We start from the raw sequence: 19,003 nt of genomic DNA on the forward strand, positions 1-19,003 counted from the left end.
ACTTTCAAACCGATTTCAAGTTAGATTTACAGTTTTAGAAGGTGGTCCAACTATGTGCACATATTTGTATATTACACAAGGGCAAACTTAATCAACAAACTACAGAAGTCCTTTTTAAATGTTCGTGAAGTTCACTTATACATTTTTGAGTTACTAAATCTGGAGTAATTTTCATTGCAACACAAATTTTCCTATAATAAAACAAGTCTACCCTGATTTTTTTAAATGTGTATTTAATAAACAACAACTATATGAAATTCACAGCTAAAGGCTTAAAGTGTTTTTGGTTTTTTTTTAAGTTTGAGTGAGAGAAAGTTATGGAGGGGCAGAAAGAGAGGGGGAGAGAGAATTCCAAGCAGGCTCCATGCTGTCAGCAAAGAGCCCAAAATGGGGCTTGATGTCACAAACCATGAAATCATGACCTGAGCCGAAGCCAAGAGTCAGATGATCAACCGAATTAGCCACCCAGGCACCCCTAAAGTTTTAAAATATGATTCCACAAATTGTATTCATTGAGCTAGTAGCTGTTAAATCTGACCATGGAAGAATATTTAGGAATCAAGTATCTTATAAATATTTGGGAGACAATTTGCTCTGTTTATACCTATAATTATTTTTCAACTTAAATTTATATTCAACATGTAGGTAGAATATTCTAACAAAATCTAAGGTTCGATATTTTATTAAACTTGTGTAAAGAATGATGTCCAATTTAACCTTGCAAAGATTATTACTGCTATATCCCTCTCTTCCTCCCTTCTCTTCCCAAACTATTTATGGAAAGCCTTCTGTACAGAAGGTATCATGTTAGGATTATGCCTTGTTTATTATCCCTGAATCAAAGGGCCTAGCATGTAGTACAAATACAATTAATGGATAGACGGAGAAAAATGAAGACCTTAAGTAGTTTACACTTAAAATAGAAAAGAAAAAATCAGATTGAGGTAACTAAGATAAAATGATTATAAAAAGGGAAGAGATTACATCCAACTGGGAGGAAGTAACATGTGAGGTGGTCCTTGAAGGCTGCAAAGCATTTGATCAAACAGGTGGAATAGGATGAGCAAAGACTTGGTGGAAGACAATAGGGATATATTCAAGGAAGATTAAGTCCTTCTGTTGTGTGCATGAGTGGAAAATGCTTAGGAGGGAAAGAGTTAAAGCAGATGGACCATAATCATTCTCCTGATCACTGGGGGATGCCCCCAAAGGAAAAAAGACAGGTAACAAAGTCTATCTCCTTGTAAGTACGCTGCTAATTATACTCCTGGTAAACAGACTAATATTTGCCAGTAAGAGTGTCCTTGTCTATGGAATGTTGTTAGCAGAATGTCCTTGGTTTAGGACTGCTATAGTAAACAAGCCTACAATGTAGGAGTTTATGTGCGATGACTTCCTAGGAAATATCAGCTAAGACAGATAACCATCTGAGGGATAAATTTAAGATGTTTCATAACCTAAATGTTTCCTTCAACAAGAGATGATATGCAAACCTCATTAGCCACATCATCTATTATTCTGGGTCAAAGAGCTTATGTCTGATATGGGAAAAAAAGATCTGGGGAATAATTTGAGATGTCCCAGCCCTCTCCCTGTTTCACATGTGCATCTTAATTGCTTGTATCCTTGACAATATTAATAAAGCTCTCTGGTTGGTATGAGCATGATTTGACAATTTGATTTTTTGGGTTAGCTCAAAAAGTAAATTTGGAAAAGGTTATATTAAATTTAAGGACAAAAAATGAAATATCATCTCTGAAGAAATAAAGCAAATGTCAAGACTTCAATTAGAGTCTCACTTCTTCCATTTAGTACCTATTCAACTTGTGGAGACCGTCCTTTTACCTCTGCTCACTGGCAAAATAAAGGGGCATGACTTGAAAATTGTTTTTGATTTACATCTGAGAATTTTATTTTGATGTCAGCAAGAAGCAACTAAAGGAATCTCACTGGCATGCTCAGAGATAAGTTTCTGGAAAAATAATTTAGCAGCTGTAATAATCCAATGCTAGTGAAGTAATGATGGAGGTGGGGAATCCAGGTCAAAGTCTGTACGTGCCTCAAGAAGTAGTGCAGAAAAAAAATGAAAGAAGGGAATAGATGAGAAAGAACAGAAAGGTATAATCCGGGATTAAAAGAATGCTTTCAGAAAAACTGTAATTAACCATTTATAAATATACGTATACATACATATAAAATATGGTTATGTAATATATACATATGTGTGTATGTGTGTATATGTGTGTGTGTGTGTATATATACATAAAATATATATATAAAATACAGACTTCTCAAAGAACCTGTTTCCAAAACTTGAATGTGAACAAGATCTGGAGCAGCAGTGCACAACATAAATATCAATTGGAAAAAGATCAATTTAAACCTTGAATCCTTGACTTTACCTTTAAATGAAACACTGTTAATGTAATTTAGTAGGTTATAGAAGAACTGAGTAATCACCAACAATTACTATTCTTTCAGACTCATTTGCCAAGTACTAAAACATAAATGAAAACTATGATAGATAAGAGTTGTAAGTATGAGCTTATTGATTCTCTTCATTATAGCTTAATGGAAAAGTTAATTCCTCTAAGATCTCACACCTGTACCATCACTGGAAGCCACATAAACATGATACTGCAATCATTATATAAATGACAATTCTCACAGTCATTAAAAATTCACTAATGATTCAAAAAAGTCATATTTTTAAAGATTAAAAGTGAAAGCTAAAAAAATTTTTGAACTTATCAAAGATACACATACAATTTCATTATCTCCTAAAAGGAAAATAGATATTCTGAAATTGAATACTTGAACAGTTGTGAGTTTAGTAATTTAATCTGACACTATTTTATACACTACATGCCATTAAATTAAAATGCTAGTAACTATGCAGAACTAATCTGGCATAGCTGTACATAATTGTAAAACAATTAGGAAATATCTTTGCAAAATAATGATATCAGTTTGACATATCATTTCAGGTAATTATTCAATGTTGACCAGATGCTGTAACTGGCAAAATAAAGATTGGTATTGTCTTTCTGGGAAGAATTTGGTAGTATAAACCAAAAGCCCTATAAACGTTAATACTCTGAGATTCAGAAAAGTAGACAAAAATAATATAGAAACATTTATCAAAGGATTATCAAATACAAATTTTAAAACAGTCTTATTGACCAATGTAAGAATGGTTCAATAAATTAAGATGGATATTATTTAATATTGATGTTATGCAGTATTTTTTTTTTTTAGTGTTTATTTTTGAGAGATACAGAGACAGAATGCGAGTGGGTTAGGGGCAGAGAGAGAGGGAGACACAGAATCTGAAGCAGGCTCCAGGCTCTGAGCTGTCAGCACAGAGTCTGACGCGGGGCTCGAACTCACAAGCTGTGAGATCATGACCTGGGCCGAAGTTGGACACTCAACCCATTGAGGCACCCAGAAGCTCCAATGTTATGCAGTATTAACACCATTAAAAAAAAAAGACTTCAGAGAAGACTTAAGGTCATAAGTACATGCGTATGTCATACTAGTATGTTTTTTAAAAGCAGAATAAGGTTCAAAATTACACATATAATAGGATTAACTACTATAAGTTATGGAAAAATATAGGAAAGAAACATACCATATTAACAGTAACTATATCTGTGAGATGTGATAACAGATTTTTCATAAATTTCATTCCTTTGTATTCCCTATATTTCTACTACAACATGCAATTAGCTTATAGTCAAAAAGAAGAAAACTAAGTATTAAGTAACTCTGGGAAGGAAAAGAAAAAAATAACAGAAGAGCTCCATTATCTCTACCTCCAATAAAACACACATCTTCTACAGTATGAAAGAATCAACACAACTCTGAAACTATCAAATTCATATCAGGAAGAGTTATTTTATTCACAAGTTGGTTTTGCTGCACTAATCAATAAAGTAAAACTGCTGTGGCCAATATGGCATAGAAATATGGCATATCATATTTTATATTTTTCCTTCCACTAAAGTTGGATAGAATTTTGAGCCTTATACATTGCCAATTTAAAAATGCATTAGGAGGGGCGCCTGGGTGGCGCAGTCGGTTAAGCGTCCGACTTCAGCCAGGTCACGATCTCGCGGTCCGTGAGTTCGAGCCCCGCGTCGGGCTCTGGGCTGATGGCTCAGAGCCTGGAGCCTGTTTCCGATTCTGTGTCTCCCTCTCTCTCTGCCCCTCCCCCGTTCATGCTCTGTCTCTCGCTGTCCCAAAAATAAATAAACGTTGAAAAAAAAAAAATGCATTAGGAGGGGTGCCTGGGTGGCACAGTTGGTTAAGCGTCCGACTTCAGCCAGGTCACGATCTCGCGGTCCGGGAGTTCGAGCCCCGCGTCAGGCTCTGGGCTGATGGCTCGGAGCCTGGAGCCTGTTTCCGATTCTGTGTCTCCCTCTCTCTCTGCCCCTCCCCCGTTCATGCTCTGTCTCTCTCTGTCCCAAAAGTAAATAAACGTTGAAAAAAAAAATTAAAAAAAAAATGCATTAGGAGTGCGTGGGTGGCTTAGTCGGTTAAGCGTCCAACTTCAGCTCAGGTCATGATCTCACGGTTTGTGAGTTTGAGCTAAGTTTGAGCCCCCCAAACCCCCATCAAGCTTTGTGCTGACAGCTCAGAGCCTGGAGCCTGCTTCAGATTCTGTGTTTTACTCTTTTGCTCCTCCCCTGCTCTCTCTCTCTTAAAAGCAAACATTTAAAAATTTTTTTAAGTAAATAAAAATTATTAGAGTTACAATACAGACATCTATTCAGAAGGGTGCTATATCATTTTTTTCAACATTTGTCCTTTTATGGATTAGAATATAAGGTTGCTAGTAAATAAACTTGGCTAACTCAAAGATGAAAAACTGCAAATTTCATTATAAGTTATTAAACTTACTCATTTCTTCAGTCATTTCCATTTTCATGTTCTCCTTCTGGAAGTTCTGCATTGTTTGTAACGTCTTTTGTGGATCCATCTTCTTGTTAACTGCTTGCATTGTCTTTAAATATATGAAAAGATTCATGTTGGCTACATAATTGGAAAAATTTTACTATGAAATAAGTTCAAAGGGAACACATCAAATTAGATACAGGGTTTCTAAAAATATACATTCTGTCATCATCAAATATAAGAGTACAAAGTATTCTAGAAAAAAATGAAATATTTGGATACCATCTGCTTAACTGTTATATAATAAAGACCAGGTGATGTCCATCAACTGATGAATGGATAAAGAAATTGTGGTTTATATACACAATGGAATACTACGTGGCAATGAGAAAAAATGAAATATGGCCTTTTGTAGCAACGTGGATGGAACTGGAGAGTGTGATGCTAAGTGAAATAAGCCATACAGAGAAAGACAGATACCATATGGTTTCACTCTTATGTGGATCCTGAGAAACTTAACAGAAACCCATGGGGGAGGGGAAGGAAAAAAGAAAAAAAGAGGTTAGAGTGGAAGAGAGCCAAAGCATAAGAAACTGTTAAAAACTGAGAACAAACTGAAGGTTGATGGGGGGTGGGAGGGAGGAGAGGGTGGGTGATGCGTACTGAGGAGGGCACCGTTTGGGATGAGCACTGGGTGTTGTATGGAAACCAATTTGACAATAAATTTCATATATTAAAAAAAAAAATAAAAAATAAAGTAAGTATAAACAAGGAAAAAATAAAAAAAATTAAAAAAAAATAAAGACCAGGTGAAAAACTCATATGAACAGTAGGCAAAATAAATAAATAAATAAATAAATAAATAAATAAATAAATAAATAAATAAAGTAATTAAAAAACATTGTCAGCAACAACAAAAAATCCAATGCTATTCAAATGGGAAAACTACATTTGCCTATTATGTGCCAAGCAGTTAATGTCTAAATTGAAAATAATTGTAATTTAAATTTTACAAAATTTGTCACTTAGCTTTTGATGTCTAAATGAAAAAGGATACACAGCATGAATACTTAAACCGTTAACATTTTAAATCACGGTTTGGAGAAACGAACAGAATGAGTTTTGCAAAAAAATGTGAAAAGAATTCTTACATTTTATATTCACAAGTTATTTCATTAAAAGAGATTAATGCTATCTAGTACGGGCAAATATTTTATACATATTATATACAAAATTTACATATGTATTACACAGTTAGTTCAGTATTGAAAGATACTATACAATATAAAACACATCAGTTTCAAAGATACCAAGCAGTCTTTTCTCAATCTGTATGTAATGCTGCAGCCAAAGTAACTAGTAACACTGGATTTCCCCCATCCCCCTCCAGCGCATACCTCTCAAGTGGCTTTCCATTGCTCTTAGTAGTAAAAGCCAAATTCCAGAATTCTCTGAGACCAAACACCACCAAACTCTGCTGAACAAGCTAGTCTTATTTTGTACCGCTGCCCTCTAGCCACACTGATCTCACTTGTTATAAATGAAATTCTCTATTTATTGATGTAAATTATATTACTTGCAACTTAATAATACTAACAACAATGATGATAATGATGATAAAGCAGTAAATGCCTATATAGCCTTAACTATGTGCCAGGCCCTGTACCTAAAGCATAATTATTTATATGTAACATTTAAAGTTAAAAGACATTTAGACCTAACAAATGTTTATGTACTAGGCACCACCATTTTCCCTACACTATAAATGGAGAATGAAGGCACAGAAAGGCAAATTCACTTGCCACAAGTCCTAAAGCTACTGAATAGAAGTGAGATTTGAACTCAAGTAATCTGGTTCAAAATGTATGCTCCTAATCACTACACTGAACCACCTCTTCGAGTGAGCTGTTTTTGGAACAGACTGTCCATTTTAAGCCCCTGCCTGGTTTTGCTGTCTACTTCATCCCCATCATTTGTTATAGTTCCTACTCTAGGGTCTAAACAAGTATTTGCGGAATTAAGACATTTCTAAGATAATTAAGTGAAAATTCCAGTTCAGCCATCTCTGCATGGCAGGACCATATTCAGTACCTTCTCCTAACCTACTACCTGTAAAAGAAAAAACTGCAAAGTAGATGGTTTTTCCCTTATTACTGAAAGGTTACCCAGCTCAACTGTGTGATCATCACATATGATCTTTTCCCAAATTAGATGTTTAGTCCTGTCCACTTGTGAAAACAAAAAAGGAAAACGAAAGTTTTTGCTCTTAACTGTGAATTTTTTACTGTAAAATGACAAAGATCCATCAAGAGTAAATTAACAGAACAAACTTACATTGAAATTTCCTCCATTTTTTTTAAGAACATAATGTGTCACTATACTTACTGCACCTGACAAAGGCAAATTCTATTTTCGTGTGCTCTGTAATCTAAAAAACAATTATAGTTGCTCCTCATTATTTCTGGATTCCATATGTGTGGATATGCCTACTCACTAAATTTATTTGTAACTGCAGACCAATACTCACAGTGCTTTTCTGTTCTTTGTGGACACACAGGGAACGGCAAAAAAATTGAGTTATCCAACATGGTTGTTTCCAGCTGAGGTCAAACAAGGTGACCTCTGCTTTCTTGTCTCAACTCTCATACTGTACACAAGTGTCCTTATTGTGGTCTATTGAGTGCCACATTTTTGTAACTTTTGTTGATGACTTTGCCATTTAAAATGGCCCCAACCATAGTACTAAAGTGTTGTGTAGTGCTCCTAAGTGTAGGAAGCTATAATGTGTTTGTGGAAAAATACATATTAGCTCTGATGAGGCATGAATTCAATGTTAATGAATCAATAATACTTATTAAATACGGAGTCCTTCAACAGAAACACACATTAAACAATGTTAGCGTATAAGTTGGTTGACAAAAATGTTGTCACCAAAGGCTCACAGGAACCTAACCTTGTATTTCCCTAGGAGCAATGATTCGATATTCACTAACTCAGTGTTCCCAACTACAGAACATTAACTACTTCAAGTAACAAGAATCCACTGTACATACCATTTTTCTAATATGAACCTCATACTTGCTCTTCCTCTGTGGCTTTCTTTTCTTTTGGTCTCCATATTCAAATACTCCTCCTTCCTTATATTTAACAACTAGTGATATTTTTCACACCTAGGTCTTCTAAAAGTCTTTCAGATCACTCAATTCAAAGATCTGAACAGTTCACTGAAATTTAGCACACACTGATGTATAGTGGGTAGTTTCCCCATTAGAAATAGTTTAACCTCCCTGCTCCTTACTCCCACCCCATCCTCAACTGAACAATAAAATCTGTGAGAGCAGCGCCTTTGTCTTAAAAGTCTTCTTATTCTTCACAGTACTTCATACACATCAAGGGGCTCATTATTTATTAAAAAATCAAAAAGCTCAAAGTCCCTTAAACTCCATAGTGAAAACATTTATTTTTTTATACAAAGGGTGTAAGTTAAACATAATTTTCTGACAAAATTAACTGGTAAATCCTTCTGACAGAAATCACATGTCCTTCTGACATATACATGAAAATGGATCAAGAGGAAATTACTACTCAGAAGTAATCAAAACTTACAGCTTAATGAAATAACAAGACCAAAAGTCTTCTGACAATTTAAGGGAAAAAGCAAATAATACTTTAAGTCGATTTAAAAAATTTAGAAGCTAAATGTGACCCTGGGACAATCAACATGTCCTAACAAAGAAATTTTATAGTAAAACAAATCAGTAAAGAATCTATGTACACCTGAATCTAATATAATATTGTAAGTTAACTATATTTCAATGAAAAAAATCTAGAAGTATTTATTTAGATTATCTAGTCTTATAACTTCTTTTACTAAATATTACACAGATTCTGTACCCCATATACATCAGGAGGTACTTTTAAATCTGATTTGAATACTGACATTTAAATATCTTAGATAAAATTATAAATGTATGGATATAAAGGTCCCCACTTACTTTTGCTGTAGTAGACATTGCTCCTGCCATCTTCATCTGGGAATTCATCACTTTTGTTTGTGTGGACATAGAAGTGACTTTAGAACTTACAGCAAAAGTTCTTGTTTTCTGTTTCCGTAGATGTACAAGCTGTTTCGCTAAAACTCTGCAAGCTTCTTTATTACCAATCTTAGCCATTTTCTTAATTTCTAATTCCTAAGAAAGGAAATAAAAACAGGGGGAAAAAAATCATTGATAGGTCGTTCCCAATGATTTCAGAAGAAAAATCAAACACACATCATATACCCTTTTCTCCCTGATCACGAAGACAGGAAGAGGCGGTCATAAGGTCAGAGAAAAAGAGTAATTGGAGAGGGCAATTTATTCCATATGTTTACATGGGAAAGACAGAACTAGTACCTTCATCCACAAATACAAAGCAAGTCTACAAAATAGTATTCACAAAAAGCCCCAGAAGAAAAGGAAAAAGCTCAACCCAAAAGTCAGTAGGATAAAGAAAAACAAAAAACAAAGAGTTGGTGGGACAGAGAAAAAAGCACAAGGGTAGATTTAAGGCTAATTATATAGACAATTACATTAAGTAAGAAGGTTCATCCAACACCTTAATAAAAGGCAAGTTGTCATTTTAGATAAGAATATAAACCCAAATATATGCTATATCAAGAAACCAACTTTAATTACAAAAAACAAAACTAAGTAAAAGGATAGGAAATATACTCTATAATTATTTATTAAATTCTGAAAATCTGGAATGGCTACATTAATATCAGATTCAAAAAAACTTGAGAAAGGAATATCATAGGAAATAAAAAGGGGCATTTCATAATGATAAAGATATATTTCATAATATAAAGATACTAAAACAATCCTATATGTGCATGCATCTAAGAACAGTGCTTCAACCTTGAAGCACAGGGGCGCCTGCGTGGCTTAGTCGGTTAAGTGTCCAACTTCAGCTCAGGTCATGATCTCACAGTTCATGAGTGAGTTCAAGCCCCGCATCGGGCCCTGTGCTGACAGCTCAGAGCCTGGAGCCTGCTTCGGATTCTGTGTCTCCCTCTCTTTCTGCCTCACCCCTGCTCACGCTCTGTCTCTCTCTCTCTCTCTCAAAAATAAATAAACATTAAGAAAAAATATGTGAAGCACAACTGAAAGAACTGAAAAGAGAAACAAATACACAATTAGTATGAGGAATATCAACAACTTCTCTCTTAAGTACACTGCTATAATTGTTAGAACATGTGAACAGAGACTATGTAATGCTATAGATTTACAAAAACACTATCACCAACTTGACCTAAACAACATTTTTATTTTTAAAATAACAACAGCAGAACACTCTTTTTACAAGTGTACACTAAAGAAAAATCACCAAAATATACCACATTTTGTATCAGAAAACAAGGCTCAATAAATTTACAAGGACTGAAATCATACAAAGTGTGTTCTCTAACCACATGAAATAAAACTGGAAATCTGGAAAACTGGAAGGAATATCATAAATAAGCAGAAATTAAACAACATGGTTCTAAATAAGTCATGGGTTGGAAAGATCTCAGGAGAAATAAGATAATATTTTGAACTTGGAACAAAAAGGAAAATGCAACATATCAAAATGTGTGGGCTATAGTTAAAACAGTTCTTAGAGGGAACTTTATAGCATTAAAGCTTATATTAGAAAAAAATGAATATCTCATAAGCTTCAAAATAGAGAAAGTAAAAAAAAAAGTAAAACACTAAGTAAACAAGGAAAAATATAAACAATAAAAGAAATCTAGAGAATAGGAAAGAAAAAACAATATAGAAAATTAATGAAATCAAAAGCCATTTTTTATAAGAGATTGACCATTGGCATTGATAGACCATTAGCCAGATAGATGAGGGGAAAAAGTGATACAAAGAGAGCATAAAAATTACAAAGATGAGGAATGCAAAGGGGGGCATCACTTCATATCCTAAAGATGTTAAAGGATAATATGGGAACATTATGAATAACAGGTCATTACGTTTTAACATTTAGTAAACATGGATCTTGACAGATGCTAACTACCAAAGCTCATTTAAAAAGACAGATTATTGGGGCACCTGGGTGGCTCAGTCGGTTGAGCGTCCGACTTCGGCTCAGGTCATGATCTCACGGTTTGTGAGTTCGAGCCCCACGTCGGGCTCTGTGCTGACAGCTAGGAGCCTGGAGCCTGCTTCAGATTCTGTGTCTCCTCTCTCTGCCCCTCTCCCACTTGTGCTCTGTCTCTCTCTGTCTCTCAAAAATAAATAAATGTAAACAAAAAAATTAAAATAAATAAAAAGATTATCTGATGATCCATTCTGTAGCTGTTTTTTCTAAAAACTGAACTGGTAGTTTAAGAACCTATCCACAAAGACAGCTTTACTGATGAATCTTCTCAAATATTTAAGGAAGAAATACACATTCTTCCAGTAAAGAAATAAGAGAAACCAACTCATGCTTTAAAGTCAGCATCACTCAGATGTCAAAACCAAATAAAGACACTGCATGAAAAGATAACTACAAATCAGTATCTTTCACAAACACAGATACAAATATTCTTTACTTTTTCTTTGTGAGAGACAGAGGGGTAACACATACAGGAGGGGCAGAAGAGGGGTAGGAGAGAGAGAATCTCAAGCAGGTTCCATATGCAACACAGGTTTGATCCCACAACCATGATATCACGACCTGAGTCAAAATGAAGAGTTGAACACTTAACTGACTGAGTCACCCAGCACCCCTAGATGCAAATACAGTAAAACCTTGGACTGCGAGTGCTCTGCAAGACAGGCAAACATTTCTAATAGTTTTTAACTTGATAAACAAGCGATGTCTTGCAATACGAGTAGTATGTGATGCTGAACGTCACATGATCACAACTGAGCCAATGGTTCTCTCTCTCTCTCTCTCCATATCACTGTGGAATTGTGAGTGATCGTCTCCCATGCTCAGATGCTCGATCTTAGACCAAGATGTTTGGCAGAAATTGGTGATTTTTCAGAATGTTGGAAGGTGCCCACAACTGGCACTAGTGTATTTTTTGTCACTTCAAAGCACCAATGGATGGTTTTTTGCTTTTCCAAACAAGAATAAGCTTAGGAATGTTCTGCTTCATTCCAAGTCAAGCTGCCTTCATATAGAGACCCTTTCCCCTGCTGCCTTATTGTCAGTTACATTAAATACAGTATATGACAAAAGTTTATAAATACTGTACTGTAGTCAACATCTGTGTGAGTGTACCCCCACACAGGAAAAGGTTGAAAAGAAAGGCGGTAAGATGAAGGAGATGATTATGGTGAAAGTTAAGGAAATTATCGAGAAGTACAAACAAGGTATGCAAGTGGCTGAAACTGCAAGATTTTATAAGAAGTCTATGTCTGCATCTTGTCTGCAGTGAAGGAGGAGGAAAAGGCAGAGGAATCCCTCACTTCAAATGAGATTAGGGAGATGTGTAAAATGTGAGATATAGCGCAAAATTTTGTAGAAAAGCACCACCCGAATAAGGCTGTGGCAGTGCAAACAACAAATCTGTTTAACGACAGTGCAATGTCACACTTAACGTGAAATCCTCAAAAGGAAGCAAAAGCAAGTATCATTGGATAGCTTCTTTGTAAAGCTGCATGAAAAGAAAAAGATTCCATTGAGCCAATAGATAGTATTGATTGTTAGTGACAGTGAAAGTTGTCCAACACAATAACCCTCCTCTCTCTGGTCTCTCACGTACCAGCCACAAAGGTTTTCAAAGGTAAGTGCAGGCTAATTTGCTTATTTTCCTTTATATTTTGTATTTTCCTTATTATTTTGTATTGTATTACAAGATTGTAATCATTTTTATATTAATATTTTGGGGTTGTGGAACGAATCGTGTGAGTTTCCATTATTTCTTATGGGGTAATTTGCTTTGATATACAAGTGCTTTGGATTACAAGCATGTTTCTGGAATGAACAGTGCTCGCAAACCAAGGTTTTATTGTATTCTTAACAAATTTCAGCTTACTGAAAATAGTATCTCAAAAAAACACGTCATTACCAATGTAACTTATCCCAGGAGCAAAAGCCTGATTTTAACTTTAATAAATCAATAAATGCAATTCACTAGGTTAACAGACTAAAGAAGAAAAACTACATGACCATCATCTCAAAAGACGCAGAAGTGAACCTCCATGTTCACCTGATAACACAGTGAAAAACTTAATTCAATATGGTTCAGTGTCCTAAATGTAACAACTAAAACTATAATTCTTCTAGGAGAAAACAGAAGGGAAAATATTAGCGACTTTGGGTTAGAGAAAGATTTCTTAGGACACTAAAAGTACTAGTCATAGAAGAAGAAATTTCACTTGATTAAAATAAAAATCTTCTGTTCCACAAAAGACACTATTCAGAAAATAAAAGAGGCAAGGCCAATAACTGGAGAAGATATTTACCAAATATATATTTAATAAAGTACTTATATTTGAAATATATAAAAAGCTCTTACAAATAAACAAAAGGAAACAACATGATGAAAAAAATGGGTAAAATATTTCAATAGACACTTTTGGCAAAAAGATATGTAAATGGCAAACAGGCACATGAAAAGATGCTGAACGTCATTAGCAATAAGTGAAATGCAATTTAAAATGACCATCTACTATACACCACTAGAATGACTAATATGTAAAGACTGTTGACTCCAACTATTAGCCAGGTTGTGGAACAACTTTACTTTCATATCTACCTGGTAGGAACAGAAAACATTACAGCTGATTTGAAAAATTGTCTAGTAGTTTCTTACACAGTTAAACATACATTTACCCCATAATCTAGCAATCCCAATCTTAGGGATATACCCAAGAGAAACGAAAATATATGTTCACACAAAGACTCCAATTGTATCTTAATAGCAATTTCATTCAAAATAGCCCAAACCTGGAAATAACCCAAATATCCACTGGCTGCTGAACAGATAAATAAACTATGAAAACACCCATACAATAAAGTAATATTCATCAATTAAAAAATTAATACTGATTATATAACATTGATTAATCTCAAAATAATTGACTGAAGGAAGCCACATTAAAAAAAAAAGTATTCATAGGGGTGCCTGGGTGACTCAGTTGGTTAAGCATCCAACTTCGGCTCAGGTCATGATCTCACGGTTTGTGGGTCCGAGCCCTGCCATCAGGCTCTGTGCTGCCAGCTCAGGGCGTGGAGCCTGCTTCAGATTCTGTCTCCCTTTCTCTCTGCCCCTCCCCCACTGTGCTCTGTCTGTCTCTCAAAGGTGAATAAATGTTAAAAAAAAAAAAAATTTAAAGTATTCATATTATATGATTTCATTTACATAAAGTCTAGAAAATGTAAACTAACCTACAGTGACAGATCAGTATTTACTGCAAAGGAGGGTGTCAGGGAGGGATGGACAGGTAAAAATAATTGCGAAGGGAATAAGGAAACTTTTCAGGATGGTGGGGATGTTCATTATTATCTTGATTGTAGTAAAGGTTTCATCATATATATATATGCTGAAATGTATCAAATTATATGCTTTAAATAATGGAGTTTACTGCATGTCAATAATACCTCAATCATGCTGTTTGTTTAAAAGATTTAAAGCAACATATAAAAACATAACATAAAAATATTTAAAGACAAGCAAGACAGTCTATTTAAAAAAAAGGACATTCATTATCACAGACATAATGATCACTAAAACATCAAGTAAGATATCTGTGAGTTAACATAATTATTTCCTGTAACTTTTTGTTATTCAGGACCATTTAATCTTTGTTGTTAACTGACAATAAAATAGCTGTGTTTTGAGAAATATTTCCTCCTGGGCATTCATGACTTCTACAAACTGAAGAATAATTTGATTTTATAATCAGCAGAATACACAGAATCCTGATAAAAGTCAGCAGAATGACACAATAAACGAAGGTAAGCAGAAAATTCAGGAAGACATAAAATGCCATTTCTTAGTAAATCACTTACCACCTGCCATGTGTCTTTTTCTTAGTTAGCTAATTATTCTAACACTAATTTCCAAATTTGTTTGAAAAGTTAAGCTGAAATTTAATGTTCTACTTACCAGCTGTTTTTCTTGTTTCTCTAAAGCTGCTCGATCTCTGATTATAGCCCTCTGCGTACCTCGTAATTCTCGATTCTGTTCCTTTATTACATCTAAGAGAATCACAAAAGAAACTTAAATGTAATTTTCTTCAGTACCATTTAAAATATCGGACTTGGAGACTTTATTAAAAAAAAAGAAACCATGTTTTACTAGATATTAATTTTTTTATTCAATATAGTACATATATATATAAAGTCAAATATATTAAAACTTGGATCATAAATATTAATTAAAGAACTACAAAAGATAACTGCAGATATGCTATAGTATCCAAAAGTGTATATACATCACAATAAAAGATTCCCTTAGAGAACTGATACTATACAATGTTTTATATAGCACATAAATATGTCACAAACACATTCTTCATCTCTTCTTACCCCAGTATTATATGAAATTCCAGGAAGGAAGACAGGTCACTAAGTCATCATATCATCATAACAGAGTGAAATAGTAGACCTTCCAATGAGGCAAACCTGGATTTGAATCCTCCCTCTGCCACCTGATCATTGTATGATGATATCTTGGGAAAGTTAGTTAATATTCTAAACCTCAGGTTGCTTATTCATAAAATAAGGATAATTGTTAAGGAGTAAATAACACACAATGTCCTGATACACTATTAAAGTTCCACTCAATCTTGAAGTTTTTCTAATTTATTCATTTGGATCCATCAGGTCCCATCTTTTGAAGAATTAAAGGCTAGTCTAGGTCCAAGGGACTATAATTTGGGTTAGCTGTTACTAAATAGTAATTTCTTCAAAGATCACAGATATTGATGGTAATTCTTGCCAAAACTGATCTTTCATTACCAGGAACCTTGCGAAGTGTTGTACATATATTATGCAATATAATATCGACAATAATGCTATGGAGTTGATTTTTCTATTATTTTAAGTTTTTTTTTTAACATTTATTCATTTTTGAGAGACAGAGAAAGAGTGTGAGTGGGGGAGGGGCAGACAGAGGAGAGAGAGGGAGACACAGCATCCAAAGCAGGCTCCAGGCTCCAAGCTGTTAGCACAAAGCCCGATGCGGGGCTCGAACTCACGAACCCGACAGATCATGACCTGAGCAGAAGTCGGGCGGGCTCTTAAATGACTGAGCCACCTAGGGGCCCCTTATTTTACACTTAAAGAAAACTGAGAGTTGGGAAGTTTCAATAACTTGCCCAAGGTCACAAGACAGCATGCAGTAATGCCAGATTTGGATCCAAGTGTTCTGTCTCCTGAATCAGTAATCTTAATCACTTCACTAGAGTACCTTTCTAGTCAAGAAGTAGATTTAAAAATAATGGTAACAGAAAGAATAGTCTCTTTATCAAATGGCATTGGGACAATAGGATGTCTACATGAAAAAGAATGAAATTGGGCCCCTACCTCACAATGTATATGAAAATTAACTAAAAAAAGATTAATGACCCAAATGTAAGAACTGAAATTACATAATTCTTAGAAGAATACATAGGAGTAAATCTGCATGATCTAGGACTTAGCAATAGATTCTTAGATATGACACTAAAAGCATGAACAAAAGAAAAAAAAAAGATAAGTTGGACTTTGTTAAAATTAAAGGCTGTGCACAAAGACATCCCACAGAAAAGGAAAAAATACATACAAACTATATATACATATATATATGTACATATATGTACATATATATATATACACACACATACACACAAATTATTAATATATAGAGTCTAGTATTCAGAATATATAAATAACTCTTAAAATCCCAAAACAAGACTACACACACACACACACACGTCAAGAGTCTAGTATCCAGAATATATAAATAACTCTTAAAACTCAAAAACAAGACAATCTAATTAAAAATGGGTGAAGGACCTGAATAGACACTTATACAAAGGAGATACAGAAATGGACAATAAACACAAAAAGAAGATGCTCAACATCATTAGTCATAAGGGAAATGAGAGACATTTCACATCCACCAGAATGGCTATAATCAAAAACAAAAAAGGAAAATAACAAGTGTTATGAGAATGTGAAGACTGGTACCCTTATATATTGGTGGTAAGAATGTAAATTGTTTCAGCCACTGTGGATAAAAATTTGGTGGTTCCTTAACAAGTTAAACATAAAATTACCATATGATCTTACCAACTCCACTTCTAGGTATGAGAGCTGGAGTATAATAAGAAATGAAGTCCTGATACATACTACAACATGAATAAACCATTAATATATTATACTAAGTGAAAGATGCCAGATACAAATGGTAACATTTTATGATTATACTCAGATGAGATATCAGAATAGATTGATCATAGGGGCGCTTGGGTGGCTCAGTCGGTTAAGTGTCCGACTTCGGTTCAGGTCATGATCTCACAGCTCCTGGGTTCAAGCCCCGTGTCGGGTTCTGTGCTGTCAGCTCAGAGCCTGGAGCCTGCTTTGGATTCGTGTCTCCCTCTCTCTCTGCCCCTCCCCTGCTCATGCTCTGTCTCTGTGCCTCAAAAATGAATAAACGTTAAAAAAAAATTAAAAAAAAAAGAAAAAAGAATAGACAAATCACAAAGACAGAAAGCAGACTGGTATTTGCCAGGGGTTGGAGAGAGAGAATGTGGAGTCACTGCTTATCATGTACAGGATTTTAGTGTGAGGTGATGAAATGTTTTAGAACTAGAGATGGTGGTCACACCCCATCGTGAAAGTACTAACGCCACTGAACTGCTGTTCACTTTACAATGGTTAACGTTATGTGAATTTCACCTCAAATAAAACGACAGAGCCAACACTCGTTATCCTTTTACTGATGGAACACCAAACTTATACATTTCTGTGTATAATGTATAACTTTACTCATAATAAAAATAACTACGGTCACCTGGGTGGCTCAGTTGGTTAAGTGCCCGCTCTTGATCTCAGCTCAGGTCATTATCTCATGGTTTGTGAGCTGAGTCTCACATCAGGCTCTGCGCTGATAGCGTGCAGCTTGCTTGAGATTCTCTCTCCCCGTCTCTCTGCCCCTCTGCCCCTAATAGTTGAATAGGTTTCTTTGCTCCAAGGCCTCTAAGACTATTTAGTATATGAATATGCAGTCAATTCTTAAGTGGAGAACATATTATAGATTATTTCCTACATTTGTTAAGTCAAGAATTCCTTTTAAGAATCTCTATTAACATTTCCTAGATGTTAATGTTCCATGGAGCACTGGTTGGGATTCTGTTCTAAAATAACACAATTTATTAGTTTCCTACAGCTGCTATAACAAATACCACAGACTGGGTAGCTTAAAAAACAGAAAACTAATTTTCTCACAGTTCTGGAAGCTGAAAGTCCAAGGTCAAGGTATTGGCAGGTATGATTTTTCCTGAGGTCTCTCTCTTTAGCCTGCAGATGTCTGCCTTCTTTGCTGTGTTCTCATATGGCCTTTTCTCTGTGTGTGCCCATCCCTGGTACCTCTTTCTCTTCATATAAGGTCACCCTCGCCCTGAATTAGGGCCACATCTTCATAACCTTTTAACCTCAATTACCTCTTTACAACCCTATCTCCAAATACAGTCACATTAGGGGTTAGGACTTAGCACGAATTTTGCAGGGGTGCCTGGGTGGCTCAGTCAGTTAAGCATCCAACTCTTGATTTCAGCTCAGGTCATGATCTCATGGTTCATGGGATCAAGCCCCAAGTCCATGCTGTGCTGCTTGAAGCCTGCTTAGAATTCTCTCTCTCCTTCTTTCTCTGCCCCTCCCCTACTTGCACTTTTTCTCTCTCCTCACCCTCCCCCCCACCCTTCCCCAGCTTACTAGCTCACATGTGTTCTCTCTCTCCCTCTCAAAATGAATAAACTTAAAAACAAAAAACAAAAAAACATGAATTTTGTGGGCATACAATTCAGTCCACAGCACACAATATCTTTCCTCTGACAGGTGCAGACAGACACTAAGTGGCAAAGCTCTTATTTCCCTATCTTTAAAAGCGATCATGAGTCTTTCCATCCTCAACACTCAAATACTCCTAATTTTC

At 35.1% G+C, this 19,003-nt stretch overlaps 1 protein-coding gene across 1 annotated transcript in view; it reads right to left on the reverse strand.

Moving 5' to 3' along the window:
* The window catches only part of CHMP2B (charged multivesicular body protein 2B), a 30,536-nt gene that overhangs the window by 1,378 nt on the left and 10,155 nt on the right, over positions 1-19,003 (reverse strand). Inside the window, exons 2-4 of the mRNA XM_047099735.1 lie at positions 14,972-15,063; positions 8,892-9,086; positions 4,903-5,005 (exon numbers count right to left, since the gene is read on the reverse strand). Coding sequence (XP_046955691.1) covers positions 4,903-5,005; positions 8,892-9,086; positions 14,972-15,063 — 390 coding nt within the window. The remainder of the gene's footprint in view (positions 1-4,902; positions 5,006-8,891; positions 9,087-14,971; positions 15,064-19,003) is intronic.

The sequence above is a fragment of the Lynx rufus genome, unplaced genomic scaffold, assembly GCF_022079265.1.
Source record: "Lynx rufus isolate CCGP_SWC_20201006 ecotype Redwood Valley unplaced genomic scaffold, mLynRuf1.p SCAF_5, whole genome shotgun sequence".
Classification (NCBI taxonomy): Eukaryota; Metazoa; Chordata; class Mammalia; order Carnivora; family Felidae; genus Lynx; species Lynx rufus.